Here is an 18,598-nt window from a genome sequence, read left to right as displayed (position 1 = left end):
GGAGGTCTAAGCAATGGTGCCGATTGAAAACCAACGCAACACTGTCCTGCAGCCTGAAAACCCTGACTACCAACACTGCCTGTGGCAGTAACAATAGGGAAAACATATCATGAAACCAAGTCAGGGTTACCCAGTGATGAGTAGGACAGAATTTAGTATCATCTGTGGAACTGAGTCACAAACCTGGCAGTTATTTACACTCTGACACAGAGATAGAGACGCAGCCTAAGGCATGTAGTGAGATATACTCTGGCATTGAAACCGTGCACCAACATGGTACTGAAATACAACTTCAGACAAAAATCAGAGAGGCCTGGTATTGACATTGAGACACATCCTCACTCTGAGCAGGTGGGAGTCCCTACAAACACTCTAATAAGCACACTGGCACCCAGGATAGTCAAAAGTACTTTACATGTAAAAACTATTATCAGTGAAATGCAGAGCTTTCAAGAAGATGGCATCTTTCATCAAGGAACTCCACCAACTTGGCCATATTCTCTTCTCACTGTTACCATTGGAAAGAAGGTGAGGAAGCCTGAAGATCGATACAACCCAGATCAAGATAAAGCTACTTTCCTGCAAATATCAGTTTCTTGAACTGAACTGCACAACCCTAAACCTACCTTGGTAACGGAACAATACAGACCACGTCTTGAACTACCATAGACTTGTTTTCGAATTACGTATTTCTGCACTAATGTCTTTTCTATTGGAACGATTGCTTTTCATCCTTTGCAAGATTCATGTGCAATTTGTGTGCAACTTATGTGATTTGCGTTTTTGTGTGTTGCCTGACTCCTGCGAGGAAGATTTTGATTGTACTTGAACCTCTGCCTGCCTGTACCTATGACAAGTAAAATAAACTTGACTTGACATGACTAATCTAAGGAATACTGGGTTCATTTTCTGCATAGTGTCTTGCAAATACATACTCAGTAAATCTATTTTTCATTTGTTCCATTGAGGCCGAATTAGTTATTGCAGACAGACAAAATTTAAAAAAAGTTTCCTAATTGACTGAAAGAGGTTGAGCTTAAATGCACACAAAATATCTGGAGACATTGGCATTTGGTGCTCTTTATCCTGGTATTGACAGAGTTTCCTTAGTCATCTTTCCAATGAAGCTTCTTTTTATGTCTATTCTCTTTTGATGGTATTGCTGGGGTTCAAGTGTCGTCAAGGTGAGTCACAACACCCGAGAATGTCACCCCGTGCACTAGTGAGGGAGTACCGCTCTCCTAGAAGTCCCAACTTTCCAAGGGGACATTAGACTGAAGCCCTGCCTGTCCTCTAAGGTAAGAGGGTCACATGGACATAAAAGGTCACGTGCATTATTAATCTCACCCCTAAATATATCTGCACAAAAGTTAATTTGTCCAACAAATTTATCCTTCAATCAAAAGTTCTGAAATATATTATTACATCATGAATACACTGTGGAAATTTCCTGTGCAGATTGGCAGCAATGCTTTCAAGTACATTTAAAAATACACTTTACCAGCTGGAAACCAATTTGGGATATTCTGAAAATATGAAGGGTGTTATATTAATTCATATATCTTTTTTTGGTTAGTGGCTTTCACAGTTCATTTATAACATGTGCTCGTTTTTCCCTTATCTATAACATTACACTGCAAAGGATTCAATACCAGGTCTGACAAGGTTGTCACAATGTTTGTTCCCCTCTATCACTCCCAAATTGTACGTTGTCTCCAAATCTCACAAACTTTAATCTCATCTGTAAATATATCTGCACAATAGAATATTTGCCCATATTTTCATCCCTCAAGCAATCAACAAACTTGATTGCTGAACTGCTATCAATTGAGGTGCCCAATGATTCTTAATTTTTTATTGGAAAATATTAATCATGAGTGAAAGCTTGCTATGAAGAATTAAAAGATACAGGTACCCACGGGACAATTTCTGCCTACAGATGTTAAAATTCTGCTGGTTCCACATTAAACAGTTGTTGCAAGTTCAGGAAACCGACTGGGCCTGCTTCACGTATATCAAGAGGGGCGTATGTGGTCATTAAGCTGCCATTACCAATGTTTCATATGAACCTCGAATACAATTAAACAAAATAATTCTATCACACTGAAAGGAAGTTTATGCAAGGGGTGGTAATGGGCAGAATGGATTACAATACCGATCTCCACATAAAATCCCAGTTCTTGCTTGATATGTTACAAACCATAAATTAGAATAAGAATCCCGTCTACATCTGCTATCATCGCAGGTGAATGAAATCACCATACATGATTCTGAATTGGTTCAATGGCTCTTCTGAATTCATTACAAACCACACAGGCAGGAAAACGAGAGGAAAAAAAACAATTGATACAGTCATCACAAAATCAATTGGGATGATAATTCAACCAATGTCAATTACCATATACAATGAATCACTGTTATTTGTTGCACCTTTGCAAATTATTCTCACTAATGTCGTAAGAAAATATGAGAAACGTGAAATGTTTTAATCGTGAGATCTTCCACTGTGATTGTATTCTAGTAATCTAATGCTAACTATCCTTTTATTTTCTTTCCATCGGTATACAAAATATCCATCATTATCATGTCTCTTTTATTTTTTGAAGTAAACTATTTTGTAAGTTGTCTCTTTACAATATTATTGTTTAGATTTCTAAAGACAGAAATGTTAACTGAAGGATTGCACATTCTATTTAAATCTATCCATCTTGACATTAGGCAACTGAAACATACTGTCATACCTGTAAGGTCATCTAGACTCAGGGAAATATGGACAGGTTTATCTGAAGGTAGCCTCCTTGTGGTAATCATATGGCCACTGGTACTGGAGTTCTGACTGTAGTTTCTGTTCTTTCGCTGTGAGAAAAGATTGATAGTGGAATTCAATACAAATCCCTGTACTTGCTAAAATAAAATTAAAACACTGGATATGTAAAGTGCCATCATGCTGCTGAAACAATATCTGCTAAGTACAGCCCAATCCCTTCTAATGTCAAATGTAGTAGAAGTTAGTAGAAGTAATATTATGATAAACATGTAGTAGAAAACATCAGAATTCACTATATTATATATACTACAATACGTTTCACTATAATACGTACATTAATGTACAGACTTTATCAAAGGCCATGATAACCCAAGCTAATTGCCAGTCTTTACATGGCCATGGTTTAATAGAACATGAAAGTTATACAAAACCAAATGTAAGCTGTAGTTTGCCTTGTTATAAAATTGCAGTTCAGTTTTAATGCGTGCATACAGCCCACACCTATAGCCTTACCTTGGTCACTTCCACACCTGCCAACGCGAGGTTCTGGACAGACGTGTCTCTTGCCTGGTCTTTGCCTTGGCGGAGCATTAAAGATCAAATGTGAGACAGAGCACCTGCTGCATGGCAACAAATTGACACTGTAATAGGCACTGAGGCAGCTGGTACGACAGCATGCTGTTACCTGCACTTCCCATGGGCTCTGGGCTCCCTCAGGCCTGTTTTCTGTGGGCCGGACTTCCCCTCTCTTTCTTACTGTAAAAGGCGCTGAATCTTACTCACTCGCACAAAAGCAGCAGCAATTCCTCTGTGTGATGCGTCTATCATTTTTGTTTACAGTTCAGCAACTTTAGAGTGTAAAGTGCCTTAAAACTAGAAAACGATTGTCAGCATGACCCTGCCTGTGTCAGTTCAATACGGCAAACTCCTTTAAACAACATGACTCCAGTCAGTAAAAATGCCTGTGACCCCAATTAGCTCAGGGTGACATAGCCAGTTTGGACTGCAGCTGCAACAGTACGTAAATGTACCATGATGCAGCTTTCCAAACTGAGGCTCTGTGTGCCTCTGCACAACATGACAGCATAGTACACTTGAATGACAGTAATGACAGGTGTCAGCCTCATCTGACACGAAAGTCCTCGACATATTTTGGCACGTTTTCTTCAACTCGTATCAAATAACCGCGTTTTGAGATGCAGCGTTCTCTTATAGCACGGGCTGATGAATTTGACAGTCAACCTCCAGCCATAATTTGTCTGTAAAATCAAGGACACGTTATTAAATATCTTGAGGAACTCCTGGAGTTTTATATAACATACTCAAGACACGGGAAAGGACAGTCATCCTTCGGGAAACTGCAAAACATATGAGATTGGATTAAAAACATCTAAAAAGATTAAAACTAGTTGGGTAGATTAGTAATTAATCTTCTGAGGGCCCCAGCTGCTATTTATAATCAGCCTTTTTTGTTATATCTCCTCTTCTTTTAGGTTGTCCCAAGCCACATGCCATTCCCTAACAAATTGGGCAGGCAGTAAACCTCCTAATGCCATACTGGAATTGACTGCTAATAAATGTATGAGAGTGACTTTGTCTCTCTTGTCCTTCGATTTTTCTTCCACATCCAGAGGAAAGCACCATCCTTACTTACCCGTACCTGATTAGTTATATTAAGAATTATTGGCGTGAATCACAATATCTCTATCATACCCTTGGCACAAAGTCTAAAAATAATAAACACTTATGAATGTGCTATTTACCTTGTACGTTACTTAACTTTTCAACAAGTGGAGTGTTATCACCTGAATAGCATTTGAGTAAGATACAGCTCATCTGTTTGAAATTATCTGTAAACTACTAAGTAGGTCAGAACTGGTGCACTGTGCCTATTTAGGGTGTTACATTAAACAATGTCCATACCTTGGAAACTGTTTGGAACACGTGTGAGGGAGGCAACACTTCAGTTCTGAGGAGAGATTTTAGAGGTTGGGATTGTTCCAGTCAGAATTCAAAAAAGATTAAGGGTGGAGTTGATAGAGGATTTAAAACCATTAAGTGTTTCAATATGGGAAGCAGCTCCTCTTTGTTTCGTATGTCTCGTATGTCAAAAATGTTAGGAACTCAAGTCGACACAAATTGAAGACTAAAAGAAATAACTAGGAAGAAACTTAAGCGGAATGTGTTTACAATCTGGAATGTGCTGCCCAGATGAGTCATGGACAGAAAACAGAGAGTAGGAATTTTTTCTTAATTTTCAAAAGTTGGGGGATTTGGGCACCAAAGCCGCAATGACCATCCCATAGGGAAGGATCAGAAAGATACATGGTAAATGGTAGAGAATTGAAGAATGTAGGTGAACAGAGGGATCTGGGAATAACTGTGCACAGTTCCCTGAAAGTGGAATCTCATGTAGATAGGGTGGTAAAGAAAGCTTTTGGTGTGCTGGCCTTTATAAATCAGAGCATTGAGTATAGAAGTTGGGATGTAATGTTAAAATTGTACAAGGCATTGGTGAGGCCAATTCTGGAGTATGGTGTACAATTTTGGTCGCCTAATTATAGGATGGATGTCAACAAAATAGAGAGAGTACAGAGGAGATTTACTAGAATGTTGCCTGGGTTTCAGCAACTAAGTTACAGAGAAGGGTTGAACAAGTTAGGGCTTTATTCTTTGGAGCACAGAAGGTTAAGGGGGGACTTGATAGAGGTTTTTAAAATGATGAGAGGGATAGACAGAGTTGACGTGGAAAAGCTTTTCCCACTGAGAGTAGGGAAGATTCAAACAAGGGGACATGACTTGAGAATTAAGGGACTGAAGTTTAGGGGTAACATGAGGGGGAACTTCTTTACTCAGAGAGTGGTAGCTGTGTGGGATGAGCTTCTAGTGAAGGTGGTGGAGGCAAGTTCGTTTTTATCATTTAAAAATAAATTGGATAGTTATATGGATGGGAAGGGAATGGAGGGTTATGGTCTGAGCGCAGGTATATGGGACTAGGGGAGATTATGTGTTCGGCACGGACTAGAAGGGTCGAGATGGGCTGTTTCCGTGCTGTAATTGTTATATGGTTATATTATATGGTTATATTCCCAACTCAAAATTGTAGGAAATTTGGAGAGCAGCAGATATTTACTTCCTTAACTACACTCATCCAGGCAATAGAAACTATTCCAGCATGCTCTTGGTGTGCCTTGTATGAGGTGGAAAGGCTTTGGGGCATCTTGCTGACTTGCTTTTGAGATTTATATGGATGTTCCAGCTGAGGGTCTGGTCAACAGCACCCTTGCAAATGTTGACGGCAGAGTAATTGACAATGCTACTGCTAAAGTGAACTTTTTCAAAAGGAAGATGGTTAGACAATACCTTGTTAGAAATAGTGAAGGCTTTGAACTGGCGTGATGCTGGTGTGTGAAATGGTGTGTTATTTGCCACTTAACAGCCCATGGATAATATAGTTTAAGTCTTGCCTCATGCAGTGATTTCATGGGCATTTTCTGAAAATGCAATAATGTGAACAAACTCCATCTAATCGTATGATGGAAGCAAGTTCACTGTTAAAAACGTGAAGCACCTAGATCAGGACATGACTTTAGCAGTTTCCGAGGTCAATGTCCTGGATCTGAGAAGATTGGTCACCAGGGCTCCTTGAAACTGGACCTTGCCAATTGCTACTGTGATGTCAAGGGCAGTCACTCTCATCGCACCTTTTGAATTCAGGTGTTTCTTTGGGTTCAATTCTAGAGCTAAGTGGATCTGGAAAAAGCCAAACAGGACATTAGTGAGCATCTCATTGGTGGGTCAATCCAGTGGAAATGTTAATAATGACACTTCTATCACTTGGCTCATGATTGAGAATAGACTGAGAGGGTGGTAACTTGCAGGCTAGCAGTGCTGTTCGTGTTTCCAGATTGGCAGTATTACTCATGGGTTGTGACGGCAATCAGTACCGAGCTTTCCGTTATCCATGATTGATATAAATGATTCAGATGAAAGATGTGAATGCAATGTATCCAAGTTTGCTGATCATAGAAAGTAAACTGAGGAAGACGTAATCAGTCTACAAAGCGATCCAGGTAAGGGGGAAAGAAGGAACCAGATGGAGTATAATGTGGTCAATCTTAGGTTATAAACTTTGGGGATAAGAATAGAAAAAAATAATATTTTTAATTAGTGAGAAACTAATAAATGGTGGTGTACAGGAGGATAGACACAAAAAGCTGGAGTAACTCAGCGGGACAGGCAGCATCTGGGGAGAGAAGGAATGGGTGACGTTTCGGGTCGAGACCCTTCTTCAGACTGAAGAAGTGTACAGAAGGATCTTGGTCATCTGGTTTATGAGACACAAAAAGTAAACATGCATGTCCATCATGCAATTGGAAAGACAAATTGTCTTTATTTAAATTATTTTAGTTTAGTTTAGTTTAGTTTAGAGATACAGAATGGAAACAGGCCCTCCGGCTTACCAAGACCACACCAACCAGCGATCACCCCGTACAATAACACTGTCCTACACACAAGGGACAACTTACAATTTTAACCAAAGCCAATTAACCTACAAACCTGTACGTCTTTGGAGTGTGGGAGGAAACCGGAGCACCTGGGGAAAACCCACGCGGTCACAGGGAGAATGTATAAAATGTTCGAACTCCATATAGACAGCACTCGTAGTCAGGACCGAACCCGGGTTTCTGGCATTGGAAGACAACAACTTTAGCGCTGTGCTACTGTGCCGCCCTGGTGTTGAGAAACAAAACTACAACAGGCAAAACTACAATAAGCTCACACGGGGCTTAGGTGAAACCTGATTTAGACGACTGTTTTCAGTTTTGGTCACTATCTAAAGAAAGATGTTGATGCCTTGAAGCCATTTAATAGATTGATTGCATGGATGCTGGAAATGTCCTATGAAAACAAATTATGTGTGATAGTTTGTAAAATAAGAGGTGACATCTAAGATGTTGTGAAGGGTTGTCAGGGTGGAGAGTCAAGAAACAGGAATACAGATTCAGGATAAGGGGGTCACCATTTTTTACATGGAGAGTTATTAGTCATTGGACATCTCTCTTTCAGAGAAATCTCTTAGAACAGGGTAGCTTGCTGGTTGCTGCTTCACAGCGCCAGAGACCCGGGTTCGATCCTGACTACGGGTGCTGTCTGTACGAGGTTCGTACATTCTCCCCGTGATCTGTGTGGGTTTTCTCAGAGATCTTCGGTTTCCTCCCACACTCCAAAGACGTACAGGTATGTAGGTTAATTGCCTTGGTATAAGTGTGAATTGTCCGTAGTGTGTGTAGGATAATGTTAATATGCGGGGATCGCTGGTCGGTGCGGACCCGGTGGGCCGAAGGGCCTGTTTGCACGTTGTACCTCTAAACTAAACTAAACTAAAATAGAATGATCTATCATAGGAACAGGCTCTTCAGCCCACAATGTCTAATCTGAACATGATGACAAATTAAACGAATCACCTCTGCCTACATGTGAACCATATGCCTCCCTGCATATTCATTGCCTACCTAAAAAACAATTAAATGCTGCTGTCAAATCTATTCCACCATCACTCCTGGCAGTGCGTTCCAGGCACCTATCACTCTCTGTGTAAAAAAAACTTGCTATGTACATTCTTGCTATGTACTAACTGAAACATCCCCCCCCCTGCAACTTTAAGGCTGTGCCCTCTGGGCTTTGTAATTTGAAAAAACATTCTGACTGTCTACCCTATCTAAGGCCTCATAATTTCATTTACAGCTATCAGGACTTCCTTCAGTTTCTGGCATTCAAGAGAACACAACCCAAGGATTATCTCCTTATAGCTATTACTCTATAAAATAGGCAGCATCCTGCTAAACCTCTATTGCACCCTAACCATGGCCACCACATTCTCCCTGTAATGGAGCAACTGGAATTGCACTCAATATAGACCATGGGCCGAGGTGCTTTTTCGTTTCACTTCGTGACCCAAATCACGTATCCACCTGTATTTATAACATATTGTGTAAACATATTATAGAAAACATTCCTGAAACTCGTCAAGAACAAAACCTACACATATTTTTATAATATGAGAAAAACCTCCAATTAGGCAGGTTCAGGAACCGGGAAAACCCAAGACCTCTGCGGCAGTCTCACTGAACATACACCTCCAGTCGGACTCAGAATTATATTCATTACTAGACTAAGTGGGTCCCATGTTCACAAGGGAGGGCTGGTCCCCCAACGCAATATTCCATCTCTCCACCAATTCCAATATTGGTGGCCAGTGGAGGGGTGGGAGGGGGCGCACTTTCTGGAGCGCTAGTATTGGTGTTGTGGGCTGAAGGGACTGGTTTCCAGAGGGCTAGTATGAACATTATGGGCCAAACGGATTCTTGCGGTGGCAGCTCAGTCACTCAAGCCTGATGTGCTGGCAGCTCACTCACGGCTGGTGGGCTGGCAGTTGACTCACGGCTATTCTTTGAAATTCCACTTCAAGCAGGGTGCAAGGCCACCAAATTCAAATGCAGTTTCATACCATTTCATGCAGGGTGCAAGGCCACCATATTCAAATGCAGTTTCATACCATTTCAAGCAGGGTGAAACCACCAGAAAACCACACAAAACACCACCCCACTCACAGTTCAGTAGACATTCAGTGTGTTCAGTTGATTCACAGCTCAGACAGAGTCTCCCTCTCTCTCGCATCTTGTAGAGACTGAGTCACACCCACACTTCTGGGTTTTATACACCCCCCCCCCCCCCCCCCCCCCCCCCACACCCCACCTCCCACCGGAAGGGCGTGGCCTTCATGGTGTGAGTGACAGGAGAGAGATTCTCAACATTTTTTAAACACTAATAACACTTTTATTTTTCATTGATGGGAAGAATCCTCTGTACCTGATGAGCAGAGGAGGACTGAGTAAAATGGCCAAAAATCACAGCCATGCGTTTTAGCTAAATCAATATACAATGCAAACAGGAAGTTGTCAAGTTTAAACTTTTAATCATTTGCCATTTCAAACCAACCACCACCAATCATTTGCTGTGTTTTATTTCAAACCAACCACCACCAACCATTTGCTGTGCTTTATTTCAAACCAACCACATTTTCATTTTTGAACCATATTAAGGGCACTCAAGGTCAGTAAAACCACACTCACAGTTTAGTAGACATGTGTTCAGTGTTATTCACAGCTCATGACCCTCTCGCTCCCCCATCTTGTAGAGACTGACTGAGGCACTCAACACTTCCGGGTTTTAAAGTCCTTCCGGAAGGGGTGTGGCCTTCAGGAGAGAGAATCTCAACATTTTTTAAAACACTAATAGCTCTTTTATTTTTCATAGATGGGAAAAATCCTCTTGGCCTGCACAGTAGAGGGGGACTCTGAGTAAGTTGGTCAAAAATCACAGCCGTAAGTGGCAGCGTTTTTTCTAAAATCAATATACAGAACAACAGGAAGTGGTCATGATCAGACATTTAGTAATATATTATTATTATTATTATACAATATAATTACATATAATTATATATAACTCCCGTCGTATTCAAAAGTCATATATACGGTACAATAATATATGGCTTAAATAGACCGCAGCCCGAAATTAGGCTCACCATAGAGTAATATAAGCATTGAGCACTACATGGCTCTGGTACTTTTTTGATCTATTTTTTTAATTAGCTTAATTAATTAGTGTGCAAATTTTGGCACTGACGAGTTATGAATTCCTTCTCAATTATATTTTATCTAAAATGTGCCAAATTTTAAGTAGATACCAGACATGGGTCACGAAAGTTGAATTCTAGACATTCAGAGTGTTCAGTTGATTCACAGCTCAGACAGAGTCGTGACCTCTCCCTCCCCCAACTTGCAGAGACTGCATTTTCGATGCTCGGCCCATGGCCTAATACTACAAATGTGGCCTAACCAAACTTTTATAAAACTGCAACATGACTTTTTGACTCTGATACTCAATACCCTGACAAGCACACCACATGCCTTCTTTACCACTATGTTGTGTTTCAGGGAGCTATGGACTTGGACTAAGATCTCTCTGCACCCTTTTGAATGCTCATATGGGTCTTGCCTTTAAAGATATATTTTCTCCTAAAGTGCAACCCCTCACACTTGTTCAGATTAAACTCCATCTGCCATTTCTCCGCCCATATCTGAACCTGCTCTTCCCTCTGAAGGCCTGTTTCACTGTTTGCAACTCCATCAACTTTAGTGTTGTCGCAAATTTACTACTCATCCCATCTACATTTTTATCCAAATCATTTGTATATTTTGTCCAAATCATTTTTAGGGTGAGGGGAGAAAGAATTAATAGTTACTTGAGGGCAATAGATATACGGAATGAGCTGTCAGAAGTGGTAGTTGAGGCACGGACTATAACAACATTTAAAAGGCATTCGGATAGGTACATGGATAGAATAGGTTTAGAAACATATGGCCCAAATGCAGGCGCATGAGGCATCTTGGCCAGCAGAGGCAAGGTGCCCGATGGGCCTGCTTCCATGCTGAATGACTCTATGACTATATCACAAACAACAGAGGGTCCCAGCACTGATTCCTACCGAATGCCACCTCGCACAAATCTCCAGCCAGAATAACACCCTTCTACCTCTATCCTGCAGGCAAAATGCTGGAGTAACTCAGCAGGTCAGGCAGCATCTCTGCTGAAAATAAATAGGTAACGTTTTGGGTCAGAACACTTCTTCAGACCTCATGATAGGTTCTGCAGAGGGTTTTGACTCGAAATATCACCTATTGCTTTTCTGCAGAGATGCTGCCTGACCCGCTGAGTTACTCCAGCATTTTGTGTCTATTTTTGATATAAACCGGTATTTACAGTTTATTCCCAAACACCACTCTCCTTGTCTTTTATGGGTGAAGCCAAGGTACGATGTCACCACGATCCCTTACATTTTAATGTTCTGGAGCCACAATGAACTGCAAATGTTGGAACCTTGAGTAAAATACGAAGTGCTAGAGTAATTTAGCATGTCAGGCAGTATCTCTGGAGGACATGGACAGGTGACGTTTAGGGTTGGGGTTTTCTTCAGGCTGATTGTAGTGGGGGCTGGGGGGAGAAGAGAAAGCTGAAAAGGAGGGTGAGGCAGGACAAAGCATGGCAAGTGATAGGTGGATACAGGTGTGGGAGTGTGGTTGACAAATGGGTGGAGAAATGCTGGAGATGGGAGGAGACAAAAGGATGTCAGATGAGAGAAGGGGAGAGAGCTAGAGGATTCAATGTTCATACCGTTGGGTTGTAAGCATATGAAGTGCTGTTCCTCCAGAGTGTGGCCTCACTCTGACAATGGACAGAAGGGTTGGTAAGAGAATGGGAAGGAAAGTTAAATGGGTTTACAACCAGGAGAACCGAGGGGCTTGACTGACTAAGCCCAGGTGTTCAGTGAAATGGTCACCTAATTTAATCTTCTCGTTCAACCTACCATGAGGGGCTTCATCAAACGCCTTACAAAAATATTTGTAGACAATATCCACTGCTCTACCCTCATCAAATACCTTAGTCAACAACTCAAAAAACTCAATCTAAAAACTCATATTAATGTATCTGCAGGGTATGAATTGCTGTGCTGTGAGAATGGGTTAAATTTCGTCAGTGTAAAGATGATCAAATGGATTTCTGAACTGTATCATGCCATGATTCACCAAATTATATTTCTGAGACCCTAAGCAATTCCTTACAGATCTACTTCATATAATTTGCAAGTTGTGCTGGTTAAAGTCCCTAGTGTCCAATGAGTAGTTTCAACATTTTAAAGAAGTATACAGGTAGGGCGATTGAGAGAGACAGACACAAAATATCGGAGTAATTGAAGAGGACAGGCAGCATCTCTGGGGAGAAGGAATGACAAGCGTTTCGGGTTGAGACCCTTCTCAGGTGATACAGAGTGACATGTTCAGTCCTTTGCTAAACTTTGCTGCTAAACTTTAGCCCATAAAGGGGAAAGTAATGCTAAAATCACCATGGGTCTTCTCAGCCTTTATTGGCCACTGGATAGAGAGCGTAGGAAGGAACTGCAGATGCTGGTTTAAATCAAAGATAGACACAAAAAGCTGGAGTAGACTTCAGACTGTCTGAAGAAGGGTCTCGACCCGAAACGTCACCCATTCCTTCTCTCCAGAGATGCTGCCTGTCCCGCTGAGTTACTCCAGCTTTTTGTGTCTATTAAAGGATAAAGGGCATTCCAACACAGAAAATAGTGAAGGCACACTAAACATTGTCCATTCATATTCAAAAAGTGGATTAGAGAGTAGTGTCACTGAACATCATGAAATTGCATGAGAAATGCTTCCTTTATTACATTGGCCTATGATTTTCTTTGCCCTGATCACAACTAACATTGAGTTTTTCATGAATACCTTAGGAGATCGCTCTTACAGATATCTGTAATGTGGTTCAAGTGAATCACTGGATTACTACAATGGTGTTGTTTAACACATCAACTAGGAACCATGCACAGAAAATTGAGAATCTAAATGGGTAGAATTGTATTTTCCATTCGTAAACAAAAATGAAATGTAAGAACCTAACATAAAATTGAAAGAATGCTGGAGTAAATCAGGGACAGGCAGCATCTCTGGAGACTAATCGGTGTCCTTCTTCAGATATCTAAAGAAAGATCTCAACCCGAAATGTCGCCCATTCCTTCTCTTCTGAGATGCTGCCTGTCCCGCTGAGTTACTCCAGCATTTTGTGTCTATCTTCCAGTGTAAACCGCCATCTGCAGTTCCTTCCTGCAGATAAAAATGAAAGCAACATGCAAATAAAAGATAAGATAACTAACAAAGTAGTTATTAGGAAAAACAAATCTATGTTAAGCACAATTTGATTTAATAGTTCCGGTGTTTGGACAAATAAAGTTGCCATCGCAAAGGAAGTACAATTTGAGCATAGTACAGAAGCAGTGAAATCATTCTGCTTTTTGCATATTGGGTTCCAATGTAGTCAGTAGAAATGTAACAAATCTTTAGATGGCTTTTTGCTTGGTGGTTCTCATGCTGGTTTTTAAAATATATCCCACACCTATTTATTTTTGTTTTGTGAGCAGCAGGAAACCAAAATAGATATCAAATAAATTTATTATTTAATGGGTCTGTGATCTCGTTCCAGCAATGGTGACCTTGGATTACCATTGCTGGATTCTTTATGCACCACTTATAGTCCTTGAGTTTGCAGCAGGAATCTGCACTTTATCCAGATGGTAATAATTAATTATTAACCTGGTTTTAACCTATGAATTAAAATGTGCAAACTTGACCATCATTTCACCTGCTGATTCCTGCTGTTCATCCACACGCTACATGTCACAGCAATTTATCCGAGTGTTGGCAGGTTGTACTCTGCTCATCTAAAGCTCACCGCCTAACAACAAGCCAGGGAACAGCAGCTGTTCATGCCTTGGCAGACCAGCTGGAGATGAAAGGTTGATGGTGCGAAGAAGTCATTGAGGAAAAGGATTTTAAAAATTAACATGTATTACAATGCGAGTGTGTATTAGATGATAAGATTGACGTTTCTTTGAATAAAAGATTTTGTTTGGATAACTGAAAGTTGTTCAGCAAAATTAACTGAAGTGAACCTTTGTATATCTAAGTCTGATCTTCTCCACTCTGCTCACAGAGTTGCTGTCACTCTATTAGTTGGATCAGATCCATGTGCTCAAGTTACTACTTCCAATCTCATGTCATCCTCATCATCTACTGTCACTTGAACCACCTTCTTATCTCCACTAATCCTCCAAATTTATCTCTCCCCTCATTCCCCAGCTTTAAATATGCTTCTGGATTTCACTCTCACTGCGCTAAGCTCCTCCACTGAACAACCAGCTCAGTTAGTCCACACCATTAGTATCTGCTGCTACTGAAGATTAACCCCTTGTGTCCACCGGTTGACTCTGTGACACTGGGATCTGGAGACTCCAGAGATTGATCAGTTCACTGGAATTTGTTGTATTTATTTATTACTAGCTAGGTCAACTGTTATTGCTCATCCTAAATCATCTCTGAATGCAATGGCATGTAAAGCGAGGATTAATAAGTCATGAGTCCCAGAGAGTCATATAACCATACAGCACGGAAACAGGCCCTTCTGCCCCACTTGTCCCTGCCCACAAAGTTGCTTAACCGAGCTGATCCCACTTGCTTGCGCCGAGCCCATATCCCAACAAACCTTCCCTATCCATGTAACATGTCTAATGCCCCTGTCCCACTTAGGAAACCTGAACAGAAACCTCTGGAGACTTTGCGCCCCACCTAAGGTTTCCGTGCGGTTCCCGGAGGTTCCCGGAGGTTGCAGGTAGTGGAAGCAGGTAGGGAGACTGACAAAAACCTCCTGGAACCGCATGGAAACCTTGGGTGAGGCACAAAGTCTCCAGAGGTTTCCGTTCAGGTTTCCTAAGTGAGACAGGGGCATTAGTGTATTTTAAATGTTGGAACTGTACCCATCCTATCCAGCCTCACCTTAAAAGTCAAATGCTCCAGATTCAGTAACAACCTCGTAAATCATTTTTTGCACACTTTCCAGTTTAATGATATCCTTCCTCTCAGGTGATCAGAAAAGTACATAATACTCCAACACGATTGGTAAGTGGCCTATCCAACGTCTTGTACGTTGTAACTACATGGCAATGTAACATGACATCTCAACTCCTGTACTCAATACCCTGACCAGTGAAGGCAAGTATGGCAAACACTTTCTTCACCACCCTGTCTACCTGTCTTGCCACCTTCATGTAACTATGTACCTGCACTCTTTGTTTTTTTTTGTTCTACAACACTTCCCAGGGACCTACCATTTACTGTGCAAGTCCTGCCTTGGTTGGCCCTACCAAAATGCAATATCTTGTATATATCTGAATTAAATTCCTTCTGATAGTCCTTGGTCAACTGGCCCAGTTAATCAAGATTCCCCAAACAAAGTTTGTTCCCATGTTAGATTCCATGCAATCTAATCTTCCTATCATGTGGTACGTTGTCAAAGGCCTTCCTGTAGAAGACTTCTACTGTGCTGCCCTCAATACTCTAGGTCACCTCTTCAAAAAACTCAATCAAATTGGTGAGGCTAGATTTCCCATGTTCAAACCCAAACTAATTATCCCTAATCAGTCCTCGGCTTTTGAAGTGCACGTCGATCCTGTCTCTCAGAATCCTCTCCGGTAACTTACCTACCATTTATGTGTGGCTCACCAGTTTGTAGTTCGCAGGCTTTTCCTTTCAGCCTTTCTTAAATAAAGGCACAACAGTAGTCACCCTCCAGTCTTCCAGCACGTCGTTGTGGCTATAGATGATAGAAATATCTGTGTTAATGGCCCTGTAATTTCTTCCCTTGCATCCCATAATGTCCTCAGATACAATTGATCAGGTCATGGCGATTTATCTATCCGAGTGTGTGTTTTAAGACCTCAGCTCCTCCTCTACTGTGATGTGGACTCTCTTCCAGACTTTACAATTAACTTCAATTAATCGAGTTCCCTTGCATACATGTAAATACCGATGAGATATATATATAAATATACTTATTATTAATAATAAATAATTGACCACCACTCAAACCAACCTCCCTTCCATTGACTCCATCGACATTTCATGCAGCCTCGGCAAGGCCACCAGCATAATCAAGGACGAGTCTCACCCCAGTCACTCCCTCTTCTCCCCTCTCCCATTAGGCAAGAGGTACAGAAGTGTGAAAACGCTTGCTTCCAGATTCAGGGACAGTTTCTTCCCAGCTGTTATCAGGCAACTGAATCATCCTATCACCAACTAGAGAGCTGTCTTGACCTACCATCAACTTCATTGGAGACTTTTGGACTATCTTTAACTGGACTTTATCTTGCACTAAACATTATTCCCTTTATCCCGTATCTGTACACTGTGGATGGCTCGATTGTAATCATGTATAGTCTTTTCGCTGACTGGATAACATGCAACAAGAAGCTTTTTGCAGTACCTTAGTACATGTGACAATAAAAAACTAATAAATAATAATAATAACATCTCACCCATCCAATGTGCCTCTACATATAGACAACCTATAGATCTTTAATGGACCCTATCCCTCACTATTCTTTTGACCTTGATATACTTGTAGAGTAATTTTGGATTCTCCTTTACTTTATCTACCAAAGTTACCTCATGCCCCCTTTTTGCCTTCCTAATTTCTCTCTTATGTGTACTCCTAAACCTCCTGTTCCCCTGAACGGAGTCACTTGATCCTGGCTGCTTACACACATGCCTCCTTAATTTTCTTGATCAGGACCGCAATATCTCTTCTTATCCAGGGTGTCCTCCTCCTACCAACTATCTCCTCCAACACAAACATTGGGTCAGATTGACTGAATTTCTTTTGCAAAGGATATCACAGTATCCGGTACATTTTCATGACAATCCATTAGTTTCATGGGTGCTATTAGTGGTTGCAGTTCATTGTTCCCGATTAATTAGCTGAATGTTAACCTTGTCGTCTTTGCGTTCCTTCATTCTGAATTCACTGTTTCTGTTCTCTTTGTATGTAAACATCAAACTCCATATTACTGTGTAGACTCTCCCACTGTCATTGACAAGGCCCGTTTCACTATATTTTTCACTAAAATCTCCCTATCATTGAACAACCTTTTTAATTTCAGCTGGTTCCATTGGAACTGAAAGAAAAACTCTCCCAATGTTTACTTACACCAAGAAAGCTGAGACACTACGGATGCTGTAAAACTGAAATTTAAAAAAACAGAAAATGCACTATTTCCAGGATCCCTGTTTATTTAGGAATTTCAGCATCTGCTTGCGGTCTTATGTTCAGTCTTCAGTTTCAACATCACCATGTCTCTTCTGTAGACTCTTTATCTCCCTCTGTTTACATCTCCTCCAAATGATTAGCTGAGATCAACAAAAACCTTCATATCCTCACTTAGTCAGCATCACCATTCTTTTAACACCATACTCCTGGACTCTACTTCATAAACCCATTGTTCTTCACCCATCCTCTTCCCTGCTTGTTTTCTAACTTTACCTAGTTCTGATGAAAAATCATTGACCTGCAACAGTAAACCTGATTTTCTCTCTTTTGACCAGCTGAATCCATCTAGTATTTCCTAAGTTCACTGGCAACAGCCTTCTCAACACCAAGGATCCAATTTATGATCCTCCAATTCCACAGAAGCTGATTTGCTTAAGTATTTCTTCACATCTGTGCAGCACAGTGGTGCACCAGTAGAATTGCTGCATTAAAGCGCCAGAGACCCGGGTTCGATCCTGACTACAGGCGCTGTTTTTAAGGAGTTTGTACGTTCTCCCTGTGACCTGCCTGTGTTTTCTCCGGGAGCTTTGGACATTCCAAAGATGTACAGGTTTGTAGGCTAATTGACTTGGTAAAATTTTAAATTATCCCTAGTGTGTGTAGGATAGTGTTAATGTACGTGGATCGTTGGTCGGCGCGGACTCGATAAGGCAAAAGGCCTGTTTCTGCAATGTGTCTCGAAACTAAACAAAACTAAAATCTTTGATGCCTTTGTTTCCACCTAATCCCACCCAGTCCCATCCCAGTCAGAATGCGTTTATTTTTTGATCTTCACGTGGCAAACACTCAAATCTTATTCAAGCATCCAAAGCCTCTTAAGACTTAATCATGTCCAGATCCTCTCTGGCAAAATCTGCCACTGTCAGACCATTCTGGAGACAAAAGTTCACTGCACTGACTTTTGTCTGCCAATGACCAAGTAGTTAAAGTATCTTCCTGTTGCCTCCCGCTACAAGAAGTGAACTAAGCCCTTGGATTTATTTTTTGCTATGATAGCAAGCATCAATTTAATTGCCTTCTTCACTGCATTCCTGAACT

The 18,598-nt window shown here is 41.1% G+C and overlaps 1 protein-coding gene across 11 annotated transcripts in view; it reads right to left on the bottom strand.

Annotated features, from left to right (window-relative positions):
- map3k7cl (map3k7 C-terminal like) overlaps window positions 1–18,598 on the bottom strand; it is a 110,209-nt gene that overhangs the window by 75,168 nt on the left and 16,443 nt on the right. For 2 of the 11 annotated variants that reach the window (XM_055644472.1, XM_055644471.1), the window contains exons 2-4: window positions 15,936–16,048; window positions 3,281–3,387; window positions 2,742–2,856 (exon numbers count right to left, since the gene is read on the bottom strand). In XM_055644472.1, the coding sequence (XP_055500447.1) occupies window positions 2,742–2,856; window positions 3,281–3,358 (193 nt within the window). In that variant the 5' untranslated portion in view covers window positions 3,359–3,387; window positions 15,936–16,048. Of the gene's footprint in view, window positions 1–2,741; window positions 2,857–3,280; window positions 3,765–15,935; window positions 16,049–18,598 lie in introns of those variants that run through there. The other 9 variants (XM_055644477.1, XM_055644476.1, XM_055644479.1 and 6 more) reach the window with 7 other exon arrangements.

The sequence above is a fragment of the Leucoraja erinacea genome, chromosome 13, assembly GCF_028641065.1.
Source record: "Leucoraja erinacea ecotype New England chromosome 13, Leri_hhj_1, whole genome shotgun sequence".
NCBI classification, from domain to species: domain Eukaryota; kingdom Metazoa; phylum Chordata; class Chondrichthyes; order Rajiformes; family Rajidae; genus Leucoraja; species Leucoraja erinaceus.
Note: the sequence above shows the minus strand (reverse complement) of the source record. Positions and strands in the feature narration are given on the sequence as shown.